The 17,236-nt window shown below is 45.1% G+C and overlaps 1 protein-coding gene across 12 annotated transcripts in view; it reads left to right on the top strand.

Annotated features, from left to right (window-relative positions):
* Inpp4a (inositol polyphosphate-4-phosphatase type I A) overlaps nt 1-17,236 on the top strand; it is a 102,466-nt gene that overhangs the window by 52,495 nt on the left and 32,735 nt on the right. For 6 of the 12 annotated variants that reach the window (XM_075980426.1, XM_075980423.1, XM_075980418.1 and 3 more), the window contains exons 5-14: nt 5,161-5,279; nt 7,265-7,381; nt 7,650-7,729; nt 7,935-8,046; nt 8,823-8,913; nt 9,350-9,497; nt 10,882-11,012; nt 12,871-12,975; nt 13,548-13,656; nt 15,494-15,511. In XM_075980426.1, the coding sequence (XP_075836541.1) occupies nt 5,161-5,279; nt 7,265-7,381; nt 7,650-7,729; nt 7,935-8,046; nt 8,823-8,913; nt 9,350-9,497; nt 10,882-11,012; nt 12,871-12,975; nt 13,548-13,656; nt 15,494-15,511 (1,030 nt within the window). The remainder of the gene's footprint in view (nt 1-5,160; nt 5,280-7,264; nt 7,382-7,649; nt 7,730-7,934; nt 8,047-8,822; nt 8,914-9,349; nt 9,498-10,881; nt 11,013-12,870; nt 12,976-13,547; nt 13,657-15,493; nt 15,512-17,236) is intronic. The other 6 variants (XM_075980429.1, XM_075980428.1, XM_075980424.1 and 3 more) reach the window with 1 other exon arrangement.

Below are 17,236 nucleotides of genomic sequence, written 5' to 3'. Positions count from 1 at the left end.
AGCTGTAGTATTGAAGGAAACGGCTATTGATTTTGGTTGCTACTGCCATAGTCGTGGTAAGGATGGAATCAGGGCTTCGTGTGTATTAGCTGTGCTCCACCACTGAGCCACAGCCCAGCTCCTGCTTTAGCCTTCTTGTTTCTGATAGGGATTCTCATAAAAACAAACAAACAAACAGTTTCTACTATGTAAACTCTGGTTTAAGCCAAATAAAACCAAGCCCTACAAGTGTTTTTTTTTTTTTTCTAGAAATGGTCAAATAATGATAGTTACCTTAAGAATGGGCCTATGTAAGGTCTCCAGTCATATCCTGTTCATTCTTGTGACATCTAGGCTACTGGCTCTCACCATGATTTCAGGTGACCACAGACTGGCCAGCAGACTTGTCAAAGTAAACAGCACGACCCTGCAGTGTGCTCTACAGCATCTGAAATGATGAGACAGGGCCCGTCTCCACTAGAATTAAAGGATGCCAGTGACTTTAATGCATGAAAAAAGCCTATTAGGAATATTGACTAATGTGTTTCTAAGTAAATCCATTTCTACCACCAGTCTGTTAAAACTCTGAAGGTTGCACTCTGCTGAGTAAACAAAGAAACAAAAAAACCTGGAAGGACACATCCCAGAGTCCAGCAGATACTTCTCCCTAACAGGGTTTTCTCTGAATGAAAGATTTTACAACAAGCTACTGTTCTTTTTTTTTTTTTTTTTTTTAATTTTCAGCTTCTTTGTTTTTTTCAGAGTATTTGCCTATGTAGTCATCTTGCTTCTGCTCCTCTGAAAAGCAGTGAGGGTTGGTGTGGGTATGAAATCTACTCTCTGAAATCTCTCCTTGCCTTCTTAGGCTGTCCTCCATGGTCAAGTCTCATTACATGACTTGGTTCCTACTTCTGATTTGCTGGCTATAGAAATGTCTTAGGTGTCTCTTCATCCTTTTTCTATATTCTGTCTCTTTAGTTGCAGTTTTGGTTAAAGCCACACTCTACATACTTACACTTAAGCAAACATTGTTTATCAAAAGTCACATGGGATTTCTTTACCTTCTGCCCAGTGTAAACTATTTCTTGGAAACAATGTCATTTTCCCCCTCAAGTTACCCCATTTTGGGTCAAGGACACTCTTTGTCCAGAAAATGGATATAGGGGAAGAGAAGCTCTTTGGAAAGCTGTTTGAGACTCTGCGGAACTGAAACATGCCGTCTTCAGCTATTATGTTCCACTGAGTTTGCATGGTCAGAAGATTCTAGGTGAAAATACAGTTAAAAGTGCTTTCTCATTTTTCTGGAGGTTCTTTTTTTAATTAGTGGTGGTGGTGGTGGTGGTGGTGGTGGTGGTGGTGGTGGTGGTGGTGTGTGTGTGTGTGTGTGTGTGTGAGAGAGAGAGAGAGAGAGAGAGAGAGAGAGAGAGAGAGAGAGAGAGAGAATGAATGGGTGTATGTGTACCCAAATCCCTTGGAGCTGGAGTTCCTGGCATTTGAGAGCAGCCAGACATGGGTGCTAGTTAGAGCCTCAAAGCAACAAGCTCACTTAACTGCTGAGCCATTGCTCAAGCCCCAGATGTGGAGATTTTAAGATCTTCATTTTTATTTCCTGTGTTCTGAAATTGCAATCAGAGCTGAGATAAACCCCAAAGAAATCTACACCTGGACTTATCCTAACTACACTTTTGAAAACCAAGGACAGAATTTAAAAAGCAGCAACCAACTGTGAGCTACAGAGTTAGTCCCTGTCTAAGAATACTGGAGGAGCAGGGTGAGAGAGGAGGAGAAAGAAAAGAAGGAGGATGAAGTACAGAAGCAGAGGGATACCATTGCAAATTCTTAAAAAGGCAACCAACTAGAATTATATATTCAGCAGACCTTCAAAAAGATGAAGACATATTTTCAACAAAAACTAGTTCACAAGTGTTTACAGAATTATTTGTAGTAACCAAGTGGTAGAAGCAATCAGAATATCCATCAATTGAATAGTATGTGGTGTGTTCATTCAGGAGTTACTCATTAATAGAAAGGAGCAAAGTATTGGTGCTTGCTGTAGTTTTAGTGAGGCTCAGAAAACTGCCAAGTGGAAGAAAACAGGCACAAAAGGCACACTCTGCATAACCCTGCTGTATACAAGTGTCCCGAGGAGACTTGCTGAGCTATGCAGAAAGGATTGGTGGTCTCTGGAGGCAGGAGAAGAGGGATGATAAGTGGTTGCTGGTGAGTATAGATTGTTTTCCCTTTGAAATGTGGCTATAGTAAGGAGGTAGATGGTTGTAATGGTCACACAGCTTTGTGAGAGCTTTACGGTGGTGAATTATCTTCATGAAGACACTGAAAAGTCGAAGAAGGTACTCTGCTGAAGACCGAGTTCATAATCAACGAAGAAACAATCCCAGCTCAAAAATATCAAGAAATATAGATTATTGAGTTTTGTGTGAGAGATAAGAAACAATCTGGCATTGTAACTTTTGGTGGCTAAGAAATCAGAGATCAGAGTTGAGAGGGACAGAAAGAGGAACAGCAGGCTCAAAGTGGCAGAGCTGTCTTTCCCTAGCAGAAAGGCCAACCAGAGACCGGTGTGTGCACTAGCAGGTGTCTCCAGAAGCTTCCAGCTTCCCAGGAAGAGAGAAAAACCTACATGCTTCTAGATGAAAAATAACATTATAAGTTCTTAAAAAGGCAGCTACCTAGAATTATATATTCAGCAAAATCAGAGACCTTACGTAGTTTCATTCTTACTATAACTATCATTATTTGATCATTTTCTGAAGGAAAAGAAAACAAATTACTTATGGGGCTTGGCTTTATTTGGCTTAAGCCAGAGTTTATCCAATAGGAAAACATTTTTTTCTGAGAATGCATGTCAGAAGACAGACTGGGCATGATGAGCATACCTTTAATCCTGCACTTGGGAAGCAGAGGCAAGCTGATCTCTGTGAGTCCGAACCCTCTTAGTCTCCACAGTCACTTCCAGCCAGCCAGGGCCACATAGTAAGATCCTCTCTCAAAAAAAGCTAACAATTCTCACAAAAACTATGAGAGTGTTTAATCTACTGTACTCAAGCAAAAAGCAAGGGTTTAAAAAACTTAAAGTTGAGCATTTCTCCCAAACTAATAAAGTAAGAAAGAAAATTTCTAGGTGCCTCATAGTCGAACGATTGGAGATCAAACTCAGGGAAATTTTAAGAGCAGCCAACACACACACACACACACACATTTATACGTGCACACACACACATACACAGAGTACTCATCATAGCAATAATTAGACTGACTTGTGGTTTTATAGCAGGAAAACATAGAAACTCCTGAGATGATCTATTTAAAGGTCTTAGAGAAAATAACTACCTAGAGAGAATACCCTTCCATCATTCAGGTGTGGTAAGGTATTTTCAAACCTTCAAAACTGAAGGGATGTGTTAGCCCCTAGCCTTGCAATCTCAGCAGTGCTATGGAATGCTACTCGGGGGCAGGCAGATGATTCCAGTAGAAATTCACAGTAGAAAGGAGGCCTTTTTTCTAGCACAGTGAATAGTGACTTTAAAATGGAACATGTGTATGGTAGGGAATGATAGCTGGTATGGTAATATCTATGGCACGTACTGTATAATTAGAGCCAAAAAAAGTGGTTTGGCTGTGGACAATATATTAGTTATTTTTCATCTGCTGTGATAAGCACTGTGACCAAGGCAGCTTACAGAAGAATGGTTATTTGGGTTCCAGAGGGAGAGTCTGTGATGCTGGGGCAGATGTGGCAGCTGCCTGCAGCATGTTACCTGAGCAGAAGCTGAGGGCACAGAGCAGAGAGAGCAGCTACCACTAAGGAGAGGCCTTAAACCCTCAAAGCCCACTTGTAGTGATGTACCTCCTTCAGTAAGGCCATGTTTCCTAAACCTCCCCAGAGAGTGTCACCAACTAGGAGTGTTCCGATGTCTGAGACAATGGAGGGTACTTCAGGGGACAGTGGTCATGAAGGATTCGCCACCTCGGCTACAGCTACTCAGAATACAGCAAGACATTGTTCTTCTCTAAGCTACAGGCGAACATCCCGTATTCACAGCATACAGAGGGGAATCCCTCATCACATCTCCTCCCTTACTTTCTGTTTTTCTGATTCTTTCAGGCTTTTCTTTCCATTACTTTTTCTCATCCTTACTGTCTTCCTGCCATCTTGTTCTTGCATGCGTCTTACCAATTGTGGCTGTGAGGATGTAGTTTTGAAATAGAGTTGATAGTATATTTTTAGTAGTGAAGAAAATACAGGTAGCTTGATAGCTACCACTTTAACTGTTATAAGTGCACATTGTGGCATTAGATGTGTTTGCACAGCTGTACAGCTGATACTACCCACTAACCCCAGGACATCTGCTGTCTTAGAAAGCTGAAAGACTTAGTAAATTTTAATACCCTTCTTATTTTTAAAGACATTTTATATGTATCTGTAAATACATACACACACACAACCTGGTCCCCATAAGAGAGGTCATAAAACTCCCTGGAACTGGAGTTCCAGTCAGTTGTGAACATTGAGCCCGGGTCCTCTGGAAGAGCAGCTGAGCCTTCTCTCTCTAGCCCCTTAGTATCTTTCATGTAAGGATATGTATTACTAGCGATGGCATAGTAAAGTTCAATGGGTGAGCTATTTCTCCCCTTTAATAGTGTATTTTTATGTCAGGAACTTGTGGGAATCAGTGCAGTCTCCTTCCCTGGGTCATTTTGTGATAGACTTGCTTTAGACTTAGGATATATTTTTGAGGTCATAAGTATGACAGATTAATTGAAATGGTCCAAGTTTTGTTTAGTTCTAAAAGAAACATTTAGGAAATCTTACATTTGATATAGGTTATAAGTGTTGCTTTTCCTTTTTAAAAGAGCTATATTTTGTCATAGAATTTTAATTTTAGCATAGCATCCATCTATATGCTGGGATTCATGGGTTATCCTACTTAGCCACAACTGTCATAGTACACAGGCACATTTTGCCTGGGAACTCATTTGTTGGCTCTGAATTCTACCTCTGTGGACCTATAATGTGAGGAGGGAGAAGGGGAAAAGAAGCTGGCAATGTGAACATGTTGTCCTTGGGAGTATTGTTTTAAGCTTTCTTTGGGTTTGTTTAGAGCAATGAACTAATTAAACTTGGTCCAAAGAATTCTTTTTCACATCTTGGTTCTGTAGCTTGCAGTGAGCTGCACACTCCTTCACTAGATCGAAAACCAAATAGTTTTGTGGCTGTGAGCGTCACCACCCCTCCGCAGGCATTCTGGACGAAGCACGCGCAGACTGAGATCATTGAGGTGGGTGCTGCTGGTTCCTCTCACGCTTACAGCTGCCTGTGGTCCTCACAGGAGGGCTGTTCATTCTTGGGCATCTGTAGCTTCAGTTCCATATCTGTGAGTTGTTCCCCATGATTTTTCAGTTCATTTATACTTTTTGTCATGCTCCCCTGGGTGGCCCTTAGTCTGCCACATCCTTCATGATTTTTGACCAACTATTGGTTGCTATTTTAAAGAAGTGATCCTATGATTGGTCGACGCTTAAGAGAGAAGCCCTAACTCTTCCCGTCACTTCCAGTTGGCTGCTGTCACTAGAGAATGAGGCTCATTAATCAGTGCTTGGAAGAGTGTTTCTACTAACTTTTGTTTTTGCATTCTTTTGTGTTTTGTGCACTTTTAAAAATAATTTATATAGCTTTTCCTAGGGAAGTTTACAAAATTTTTAGGTAGTTTAGCTATATATATATATATATATATATATATATATATATATATGTATATATATATGAGTTATAGTGTGACATATTGAAGTTTCTGATATGGAATTCCACAGAGTTTTAACATGAATAATTATCAAATTAAGCTGTATTTTTATATTTCTATACTTTTATATAAACACAATAATGTAATTTTATCTTAAGTTTTCCATTCTAGAAGCCAGGCCTTCTGAGAGTCTCTTAGAAGCCTATCTCCAGGTCAGACCATAGATGGTCTAAGCACTTGTTGAGCACTGGCCTCATGCCAAGCTCTGTACTAATGTTGGTACCAAACCCACAAGGGCATCAAGAGTTCTCATGGGGGAGGGGCTGAAATTTGCTTGGTCACTTCCATGCACGGGAACGCATGGGGATCATTGGGGTAGCAGAGAGAGGATACAGGAGCAGCATCCCTTCCGGCAAGCTTCCTAGGTAGAATTTGAGGGCATTCTGCTGCAGCAAGCCCAGATGGAGTCCTTGCTCTGCAGATCTCACAGCTAAGCCTGCACTTCTGTCTAGAACTGCACATAGTTATGTGAAGGCAGGCTGATAGCAGAGCATCATGGGAGTTAAAAAATAACTGTATCTTGCTTGGTGTGTGCAAGAAACAAGCTTTGTAGGCTGAGCCAGGGCGCTTGTGATATAGCACAGTAGTCAGCTCTGCAGGACTTGAGTAGGGACGTCTCATGACTCTGACAGGTGTCTGGGGGAGTGGTGCAGGGTGACTTTAGCAGGAGGAAGAAGTGGGAAGAACAGGTGTGTGGAAAGAGGCACCAGAGTAGACCTTGGAGGAAGGGTTTGTGGTCTCCCAGTCAAGCCTATTCAGTAGACAAGGAGTACCAAGGTTGTGTCCCAGATCTTTAGCCTGCTTTCCCGGGGCACATGGAGGGAAGATGGGAGGAGGGGCCGGCCAGCAGGCACTGAGAGACTAGATCTAAGCTGCTGACCAAGCATCGCTCAGGTACAGAGAGGCCCAGTAAGTGCTTGGTTGAGGTGCTCGGCATCACTGAGAAGGGTGTGATGGAGTGCTGAGGCAAAACTGCCAGAAAACAGACCCCTGTGATCCAGAAACTAGAACCTGCTCCTAAAAGAGGATGCTCTTAAAAGGTCAGTTTTAATTATTCCAGACACAGGAGTCTGGAAATAATTACTGAAACCGTCCATTTCCTCTTTCATCTGCCTGTGCACACAGCCGACAGGAGCAGCCCTGAGTAACAGTCTAAATTTATGCACACCTAAAACTGTACTGCCAGGAATGCATGTGGATGTCAAACCCAAACTCATTTCAGGGTTCAAAAGTCCACTCCTGAGTGGGGAAGCTTTAGGAGTGAGTCCTCTGCCGTGGGCCTGCGGGTCCCATTGGGTTGGTGGGGATCTTGCCAGGCTGTGTGTTCCTGTGGTTGTTGCCATGTGCTGTCATTAGCGTTTGTGTTAGCAAATCAGTGAAAGTGTTAGTTTCCTCATTCTGAAAATGTGAGGGCAGTTCAAAAGCAGTCCCTTAAAATACAATCCACCTGTTTTCTCTTCCAGGGAACCAACAACCCTATCTTTCTCAGCAGCATTGCCTTCTTCCAAGACTCCCTTATCAATCAGATGACACAAATCAAGCTGTCTGTGTATGATGTCAAAGATAGATCTCAGGGAACAGTTAAGTAATGTGCGGTTTGCGGAACAGTCTCCCTTCACCTATAGTTATGTAACAGTCTGAGCAAGGTGTGAGCACAAGACTGACTTATGAGCCAACCTGCATCAAAGCATACTTGTGTCTGGATTTCACTTCTGAACATTGTGATGGGTTCGTGAGGTGAGGGTGGGAGGGAGGTGTTGTAGGAAACCCCCAATTTCCCTGGGCTATGGCATGCATATCGGAAGGACACCAAGTATCCTTATAACTGCGCCTCCCTGTTGTCCTCAGATGTATTTACTGGGCTCTGGAACATTCGTTGTCAAAGATCTGCTCCAGGACAGGCATCACAGATTGCATCTGACTCTGAGGTTGGTGTTTGCTTTATTCCTTTGAAAGGGTCTGAAGTTTTGCCCCTCCGTCCTCCCAGAGACTGTCTAGGGGGAGGCAGTAGTATCTGCTGAGGAGATAAGACCTGTCAGGATGGTGCCTTACTGCTCCCAGGACCCTGGTGCCCCAGGATGGCTGAGCCTTGCCTTAAAACCAGTGCTTATCAAGGCACGATGCTTGTTGCAGGTCTGCAGAGAGTGACCGAGTAGGTAACATAACTGTGATCGGCTGGCAGATGGAGGAGAAGTCAGACCAGCAGCCGCCTGTGACCCGGTCTTTGGACACTGTCAATGGGAGGGTGAGTTGGTACCTTTCTCATCTCCCTCGGGAAGAATAGGAGGATTGAATATCTTTGTGCACATCTGTGCTCAGTAAGCGCAGGACCTGCTATGTGATACTGCCTTCATGGGACCCCCAGGTCTTTCTGGGCTATGGTGCCACATGGAACGGGAGGGCTCCTGGTCTCACACACAAAGCCCTGCTGACCTGGAGCTGGCCGCTGCTCCCTGTGCCACTCTCGCCACTTGTGTGGCCCAGGATCGAGAGCAGACTGGCATGGCTGGAGGTGTAGACGGGGGCAGAGCGGGTGGTGGAAGTGAAGAGGTGATGCAGACCTGTACCTTCCATTACATTCTGGTAGCAATTGCCTTTCCCAGAGTCACCTCCTTCACACCACATCCTCCTGGACCCACCCTTCCTATCCTCTGTCTCCTTGTGGCCCACACAGTCTCTCACCCAGACACTACTACCAATTTAGAATTCTAGTCTAAGAGCCTATCACTATCAAGGAAGCATTATAAATACAAAGACACCTGAAGTATGCTTAGAACACTAGCACTGAGGATATTCTTGGTACCCGAACCCTGAAACCCACGATGAGATGAATTAGAAGACAGTCATGTGATGAGGAGTAGGCATGCGTGGAGTGTGGGGAGGAACATCGGACATGTACACTGTAGATTAACGCTGCGCATTCAGCTGCCAGCTCTTGTGTGATGCACGAGGCCCCATTTCTGCCGGCACTCTGGAGTCCTCGGTCTCAGTGTTCTTGTGTTTTTCTGTGCCTGTTGTCAGATGGTTCTGCCTGTTGATGAGAGCTTGACTGAGGCACTGGGAATACGGTCCAAATATGCTTCTTTGCGAAAAGACACCTTGCTGAAATCAGGTAAGCAACTTTTGTTGATGCCCTTGCTTCTCTTGTGACTCTCCACCCACCATGAGTGTCACAGACATGCCCCAGATGCCACCTGTCTGCTGCAGTTCTTCAGTACAGTGTTTTCTGCAGCACATAGAGCCAGTGATCTCTTAAGCAAGGGCTCCTTTCGTTCACGTTCATTTGACATTGGCTTTAGTGACTGACCGTATGCCCGCCCCAGCTCCTCACACTTTAGAGTCACTTCTGTCTTCTGACATAGGGGCGAGTGTCAGGTTCAGCCACTTTGGGAGGGCTTGGTTTAAGTGGTTTTTGTTTTTTGTTGTTGCTGTTTGCTTTCTTGGGAAAAACAGGGCTTGATGTCCCTGAAGGCCTGAGTAGGGGGAACCATGCAAGCCGGTCTGCAGCCATTTTTCCCACAGCCTACCTTCTTGTGTTCTCACCTCAGTGTTCGGTGGTGCCATCTGCCGCATGTACCGGTTCCCAACCACTGATGGCAACCACCTACGGATCCTGGAGCAGATGGCAGAGAGCGTCCTCTCCCTGCACGTGCCTCGGCAGTTTGTGAAGCTGCTGCTGGAGGAAGATGCAGCCAGGTGAGGTCACATGGGTGAACACTCAGCACCCCAGGTCGTGTGCACATCTATGCCTTAGACACGCTACAGCGCAGACCCAGGCTCTGCCTCATGTTGGCTTAGCAGCCCTAGCCTTCCAGAGTCTTAGTTTGCTCCTCTGTCTCACAGATTGCTGGGCAAGAATTTCACAAGGATGTGTTCTTGAAGCCCCAGAGGCTTGGCTAACATCTTCCTTTTGTCTGTCTTTTTCCTCTTGTTTGTCCTGTTTGGAAGATGATCCTTCAGGGCACTCTCTTGCTGTGGAGCAAAGCTCTCATCCTGAGGCATATGTTTTTTTCCAGTTCCAAGTAAGAGTGAGGCTTTTTTGTGTCTGTCTAAGGCTGTGACCTCCACACCTTTTTCTAAATCAGTGTTAGTGATTAACACCATGTAATCAGAGTCCCAGTATCCTAATACAGATGTTTTTATTTTTACCCTGAAAAGAAAATTGAAATATGAGAAAAATAGCAAGAATTAGTGAGTACCACATACCTTTCATCTAAATTTTACCAACTAGTATTCTGCTGTTTTATTCTATTTATGTACATATTTCTCATAATTTTAACTTACAGTTGTTATTTGTGCATATTTATATAGATATAATCAGTTTCCCTGTGCACCTTCAGTTTTCATGTTTTAATTTTCACCACTCTAGTGGGGCATATGTGCCGTGATGTCATGTGGAGGTCAGAGGACAGCTTTGTGGACTCAGTTCTCTCTCTTCACTATGTGGCTCTTGGGGATCTAACCATCAGGGTTAGCAGCAAGCACCTTTATCCACAGAGTGATTTGTTTTTATTGTTGCCTGCTTTGTTTCACTGTGCGTTACTGCTTGAAAGAGCCCCTTCATTGTACAGGTGCTTTAGAGCCGGTTAAATTGTTGGCAGAAACTCAGTGTGGGCAGCAAGGACTCTCAGAAAAGGGAGATGGGACCACTCCCAGAAGTGTGAGACTGTTGCCGTGTGTTTGACACGGAAAAGGAGTTGTTAGAGTGGTTTCTCACATCCCCTGTCCCTTCTGTTCTTAGAATAGCATCATCCTGCAGAGAACTATGCCAGTGCCTGCATGGTACCTTCAAGGTCACCAGGCAGATCTACTCCTTAACTGCTCCTTCCCCTCCCCACACCCACGGTTGTCCCTCAGCATTTACCTAGTTTCTGTAATGTTTCTCCACGTGCTTCCCCTGTGCTCAGTGATCTCTCCCAGCATCCTGTGTCTGGCTGTTTGGTGTCCCTTTAGACTGGCAGTGTAACTGCTGGCCTGGCCCACAGACAGCACTGCTGCCTCTCCTACACTCTGTGTTCTCGTTGCATCTCCAGGGAAGGTGAGTCAGCCCTGTGGCCTGATGTGTGTGTCTTGTTTACAGAGTATGTGAGCTGGAAGAGTTGGGGGAGCTGTCCCCTTGCTGGGAGAGCCTCCGGCGGCAAATTGTCACCCAGTATCAGACAATCATCCTCACCTACCAGGAAAATCTGACTGACCTCCATCAGTACAAAGGTGGGTGTGGTCCTGTCCTCCCAAGGTGCATGCATATCCCACGTCCCCAGCCAGATAGCTCAGAAGCTCACTGATTATCTTGAGTGGGTTATTAAAAATAGATTCTCATGTAGGTGTGAATTATTTCAACTCTGTGCTTTTCAGATCTTAATTAAAATGATAAATTGGTAAATTGCAAGAAGGCTTTCTATGGTGTTATTTCCTAAAACAGCTGCTGTAGAATAGGTTGAAGCAAGGCAGTGTCTCAGGTTATCTTGGTTCATGTGGGTTCTTCTGGGTCTTACACCGCTGAAGACCAAAAGGATGTTATCTGTCTGAAGCAAAGTAGTTTTCTAGTTTAAATATTCAATGTCATTCTTATCGAATGTGTAAATTGTCAGAGTGCAACTCTCTATTTTAAGACTCGAAAGAGAAAGTAAAGTTCAGACACTTCAACTTTTTTTTCTAACTTGCTTTTTCTTCTTCCCAATTGGAGGCTGGGGGTTAAGGAAAACACCCTGCCACTGTTTATTCTAAAATGATACTTGATTTTCAAGCTATGAGAATTCTTTTTAATCTGTTTTCTTTTTATCCCAAATGGGATGAATTTTTCATTTCTTAATTGTTTCCATTTTTCAAAGTACTCTCCTTTTCTTATGGCATTTATTTTATAAAGATGAATTTTATTTTATTTTTGAGATTATTATATAATTACAGCATTTCTCGTTCCCTTTCCTTTTTTCTTTGCACGTATTATTTATCTCTGGTTTCTTTCCTTCTATATGATGCTTTGTCCATTGAAGGAAAATCTTAAACCCTTAATGCGACTTTCACACAGAATATAAGAACTCTTCCATAAACTTCAGAGGAAGTCAGAGCTGAGACAAGATGGTGGTATGTGCCACAGGTCCAAGCTCAAATAAGTCTGAGTGAATTGCTTAGAGAGATGGCAGCATTTACCTGAAGGTTTAGGCACCTACCCAATAAATGCTGGATAATGTTCCCGAGAAAGCGTGAAATACGTGCAAACTGAGTTTACTGGATAGAACTTCTCAAATGTCAAAAGCTAGTCTGAGAAACTTAGTTAAACACGGGCCTTGGTCTTATTTCTTGTAGTGTCACAAGACAGACACAGCGCAGGTCTGAGAGTCACTGTGTGGCTACCAGACTCCTGTGACAAAAGGCAGATCACACAGCTGCCGTCTGCTGGAGAGCCACAGGTGTTTCACTGACTGCAGTCTTTGTTTCTTCTTCTTCTGTTGTCATTTTCATCGTAATCCCTTTGACTGGTAGATATGCGATCCTCCTTGAGTTGTGGATTCTGGATTCTGATTCTAGAAATAAGATCGTGGAAACTGGTTACATTGTCTGGCTTCTAGCAACACACATGTGTGAGGGAACTTACTAGAATGTACTGGAGAAGGCAGGCAGGCTTCAGTGCTGTGTAACCTGTTCATCTTGATGGACCCAAGGTGAGGAGCAAACCTCTTCATCTCTTCAGATCGAGCTGTGCTGTTCCAGAAAGACCAGTTTCTAGGCTCTTGCGTGAGAGAAATCTGTAGAGGTGTGGCAGGTTGTCTCTGACATGGTCCCCTGGCATCATACTGCCTAAGATCACATCTGTGTGTCATGTCTGTGAGCTGACTGAGTCACAGGAGGGATGGCCTCATCACTACTGTAACCTAAAGTCCTTATCCCTGGTCTGCTCACTGGATAGCATTCAGAGCCAGCCCTTTTTTGTCTTGAATGGCCACTCAGAATTTTCTAGGCCTCTGTGGAGATACACCTGCTTTCATGCAGCAGCACCTCTAGCTTACTGCTTTCCTGCTCTTGCATGATGCATGCTGATGGCTCTGTTTTCTCGTGTTCCATTCCTTAGGTCCTTCATTTAAAGCAAGCAGTTTGAAAGCAGATAAAAAGTTAGAATTTGTTCCCACAAACCTGCACATACAACGGATGAGAGTTCAAGATGATGGAGGCTCAGGTACTTAATTTTCTTACCCTGATGTTGAATTGTGTTCCACTCCTTTCTTTCTGTATACTTGGCCCCTGAATTGCCCTATATCTGGCTCATTTTTTTCTCATATGCTCCATTGCTGGGCAGCAAGAGAAAACAACATGTGTGCACGCATGCACACACACAGACAGACCTTGGGGGGGGGGCACAGACGTAAGCTCGCGCACACACATACACTATACACAGACACACCCCCACAGACCTTTAAAGAATTATTACAGAGTCCAAACCTCTTCTTTATATATCTTCAACTTCCTTTTGTTTTTATGGTAGAAAGTTACCCATCAGTGAACCTTTCCCAGGAGGAGTAGAAGTGAGCATTTAGCAGCCCAGGTGGCTTTACCTTTAGACACCAACTTTCCTACTGAATAGTCCGTGTTGGGTTCAGCAAGCTCCTTTTCAGCCTCTGATGTCGGATCAGGGAGCCATAGGCTGTTTGCATGTGAGCTGTTGGGTTCCAGAGTGCTGTGCACATTGCTGTAGCTGGCCTGTCACAGGCCTGATCCCAGAGTAACGGAGGAAAGCTTTCTGTCACTCAGATCAGAACTATGACGTTGTCACTATCGGAGCTCCAGCAGCACATTGCCAAGGTTTTAAGTCAGGAGGTCTTCGAAAAAAGCTGCACAAGTTTGAAGAGACCAAGAAACAGTAAGTAAAGGAGGGTATTTGTGGTCCTTGCCCAGCTGTGTCTGATGTTTGTGGAGTTAAAATAAAGAATCCAAACAAAACCGCAAAAACATGCAGCCATCTGATCTGCTTCTGCGCGGCTGGAGGAGCTGCTATAGGGACCCCGTGCTACTGTGTATATGCGTGTGGCTGAGTGAGTGAGTGAGTGAGTGGCTAGGGCACCTAATCAATAGTCCAGTTCTTTCCATGTGAGCAGCACACAGAGTGGTCCCTGAGTGTGGCTTCAGGCAGCCGCCTGTGTGCAGTTCCTGCTGCCTCAGCTTCCTTCAGAATCTCTCGTCAGTTGGTGGAGCACTAGACTTGTAAGCCTCTGACAAGACTCTACTTTCAGGGATCATTTCTATGGTTCATAAACCCCTGGCAGTCTGTGTCCTTTTCTAAAGGATGGTGCTGGCACCTATTCCCACTGCTGAAAGGACCTAGAGGATTGTGCAGTTATGTCCTGAGCAGAACGTTGCCAGATAGGCAGGGTGTGGAAAGGCCTCTCAGATGAAGCATTCCTTGGATCCCTTTCGATGTGCAAAATGTAAATGGATCAAAGGGGTGTGAGTGTTGCGTGAGATGAGTGATGATCTTGTAAGTTCTTGGGTAGACTGTGAGGTGGAGGAAGTAGCATAGAGATCTCAGTTTCAGGAGACTGCTATGGTCTGAGTGTGTTTGGGCGACTGTGGAGCATGCATGTATGTAAGGTGAGGTAGAGGCAGGACTAGTCCAGTTATCTCAGGAGGGACAAGGTAGCAGGTGGGTTAGCAGAGAGCTCTTAAGGTGGGAGGGAGCAAGACAAGGTGTTACTGGAATGCCCCTGCAGACCGTTATCTTGAGTTGAGAGGAGGATGGTTTGGGAGACAGGAAAGAAAGATCCAGGGAGCCCCGGAGGCTCCCATGGGGTGGCAGTAGATGGAGGTGGAGGAGGATGCTAGCTCAAGTGGGCGTTGGTTGTACACCTGCCTGGTTCTGCTGCTGTGGCCAGAGTGAGGGTACTGCACAGCTGGGTCAGGATGCTGGACCGGTCAGAGCAGTGGCCCATCAGGGGCTGTCTGAGTCAGGAAGACAGGTCAGTGCCACTGGTGTGGGTGACGACTAAGCAGGGAACAAGAAAGGACATCCACAGAGGAAGGCCGGGCTCAGAAAAGCCCTTTCTGCATTCTAGTGAGGCAGTCAGTCTTGATTGCTCCCTACTGAGCAGACAAACTGGGGAGCCAGACTTCCTTGGCCATTCATGTCTGCAGTGCCCTAAGGAGTAGGAAGTGCAGAGCTTCCAGTGGCCATCGCAGTTCTTTCTGTGCAGGCAGCCAAAGGGTGTGTGTCTCGCCATTGCCTGAGCCATGTGGAAAGAGTGAGTGTATGAGCTGAGGCGGACCAGTTCCCCAAGAGAGAAAGTCCTAGACCAGGAGGGGACACCTGGTGGTCCCTTGTCCCTCAAAGGTTGCAGTTTTGATGCCAGAGGACTTACTTTCCCAGTGCCTCTTGTGGTCTCTCAGATGTATGATACAGATTTTATGTAACCGTACCACTGTCAGAAATCCACTTTCTGACAGTGCGTGCTCTCTGAGCTTTCCTTTAAATGTGGATGTCCTGTGCCCTAGTAGGGTGTCCCTGGGGGCTTGAGTATAGGACAAAACTTGCTCCAGGGAATAAGAATTTGACTCATAAGTTTGTTTATGCCCATAATCATGGCCTCAGCAAATTGCCTCTAAGTATTTTGAGAAAAGGAAAATCAGTCAGCCTTTAAATTTTGTTTTGCCTTTAGGATTTTGCTAACAATCGCTAATGCTTCGTTTTTGGTTTTTTTCTTTAGCAGTTTTGAGGAGTGTTGGTGAGTTTTCTGTCTGTAGAGAGAGTGTATGTTGATTCTTGCTCTTGTGCAGAGAAAGCCTGTGCTGTTCTTCATCTGGGGTGGCTCCATCCCGTTTGCTGCGTGGCTCTGAGTTACATGTCCTTAGGCAGAGCTCTCCCTTCCAGCTGCAATGTTCTTTGACAATGAATAGCCAGTCTGCAGCCTTCCTTTCAAAGCCGACTGCAGTTTACTCCTGCATTCAGTGAGACAGATCTAGTTTGCCCCTCCCAGGATGCAGATGAGCCCATTCAGGGCCCTGGATGATTGAGTGCTACATTTGGCAGTGTACGCCTTTACCCAGGGACCCACCTTGTTGATCCAGGCCATTAAGAACCTTTTTCTTTTTTCTCTTTTTTGTTCAACACATGGTAGGCAAAGCTTAATTCCTGGCTGCTACTCTCAGTTCTCTGATCTTCCAGATTTTCACCCCAATATCTGACTCCAGATCAGATGTTGATTAATTTTATTGATTAAGATTAATTAGATTAGCACTTCACTGCATTCCAACCATTTAAATTTTTTTTTTTAAATTTTGAGACAGAATTCACTAAGTCCATCCAGGCTGACCTTGAACTCATCCTGTAGCCAAGGTTTTTCTCAAACTTGTAATCCTCCTGCCTCAGCCTTTGGTAGCTGGGATTACAGATCTGTGGCATCATGCCCAATTCAGGGAGGCTCACTCTTTTTCATAGGATGAGGAGTCAAATCCCCAAGGGCCTGAGGTATTAGCAGTGAAAGTAAAACATGGAGAACCACGGGCCCCACTGTCCCTTGGTAAGTTCCAATCCAGGTGTTTTATGTGACCATGATCTAGAAAGTTCTTCAGGTTCCATCTTAACTGAAGACACCAGACCTTCCATATCTCAGGATGGGCTTGGTTACTACCGTGCTTTTACACTCCTCTCCCATGATTCCAATCTTTCCTAAGACAGGTGGGGACCTTCCCGCCTGGGAGCAAGGGGATACCCACATCTGGGGGTGGAGACAATTCCACAGGACTGTCAGCTGTGCATTGACAGCCTCACTCTTCATAGCCAGCGTTACTTTGCATGTTAGGTACTCCACTTATGCATACATGGCATTCTTTGTTTAGCCCATTGCCTCCACTGTGAGGAGGTACGGGTTAACAGATCTGGGGGAGGGGTTTAACTTGAGGCCATTGTCCTGGGCCTGTTGCCTGAAGAGGTGGGAGCCCTGAAAATGACTAGAACAGAGATGTCCTTCTGCTGGAGGACTGTGTGTTACAAGGCAGTAGAGCTGCTACACCCCAGCCATTGCCTCGGTGTGGCTCCTGATTTGGGAGCTGACTAAGCGCATGTACTTACATGTTCCTGAAGTCCCCAAGAGCAGTTCTTGGAACTTGCCCATTTGTACCTTCACCACGCCCTTTCGTGTGTCAGTCCTACTATAACTTGCCTTCTTAGAGCACAGGGTGAGTGGGGGTGATGCACACCCATCAGAGTATGCAAGCCCATGGGCACACACAGAAGTACACCTACACACATAGTTCATGTAGACTCTAAAGGTGGAGGACAAGGAAGAAGAGATTCTATTTTTAAATTCTTTTTGGAAATGTATTGCCAGGACCTGATTGTCCCAAGCAGCAACTATTCATTCGGGAGCGATTGCAGACTGGAAAGTAGCTCATGCTCACGGTGCTGTGGAATGACTTTCATGCTGCACAGGCTCATCGCCATCTGCTGC

This window comes from Microtus pennsylvanicus, chromosome 7 (genome assembly GCF_037038515.1).
Source record: "Microtus pennsylvanicus isolate mMicPen1 chromosome 7, mMicPen1.hap1, whole genome shotgun sequence".
Taxonomy (NCBI): Eukaryota; Metazoa; Chordata; class Mammalia; order Rodentia; family Cricetidae; genus Microtus; species Microtus pennsylvanicus.
Note: the sequence above shows the minus strand (reverse complement) of the source record. Positions and strands in the feature narration are given on the sequence as shown.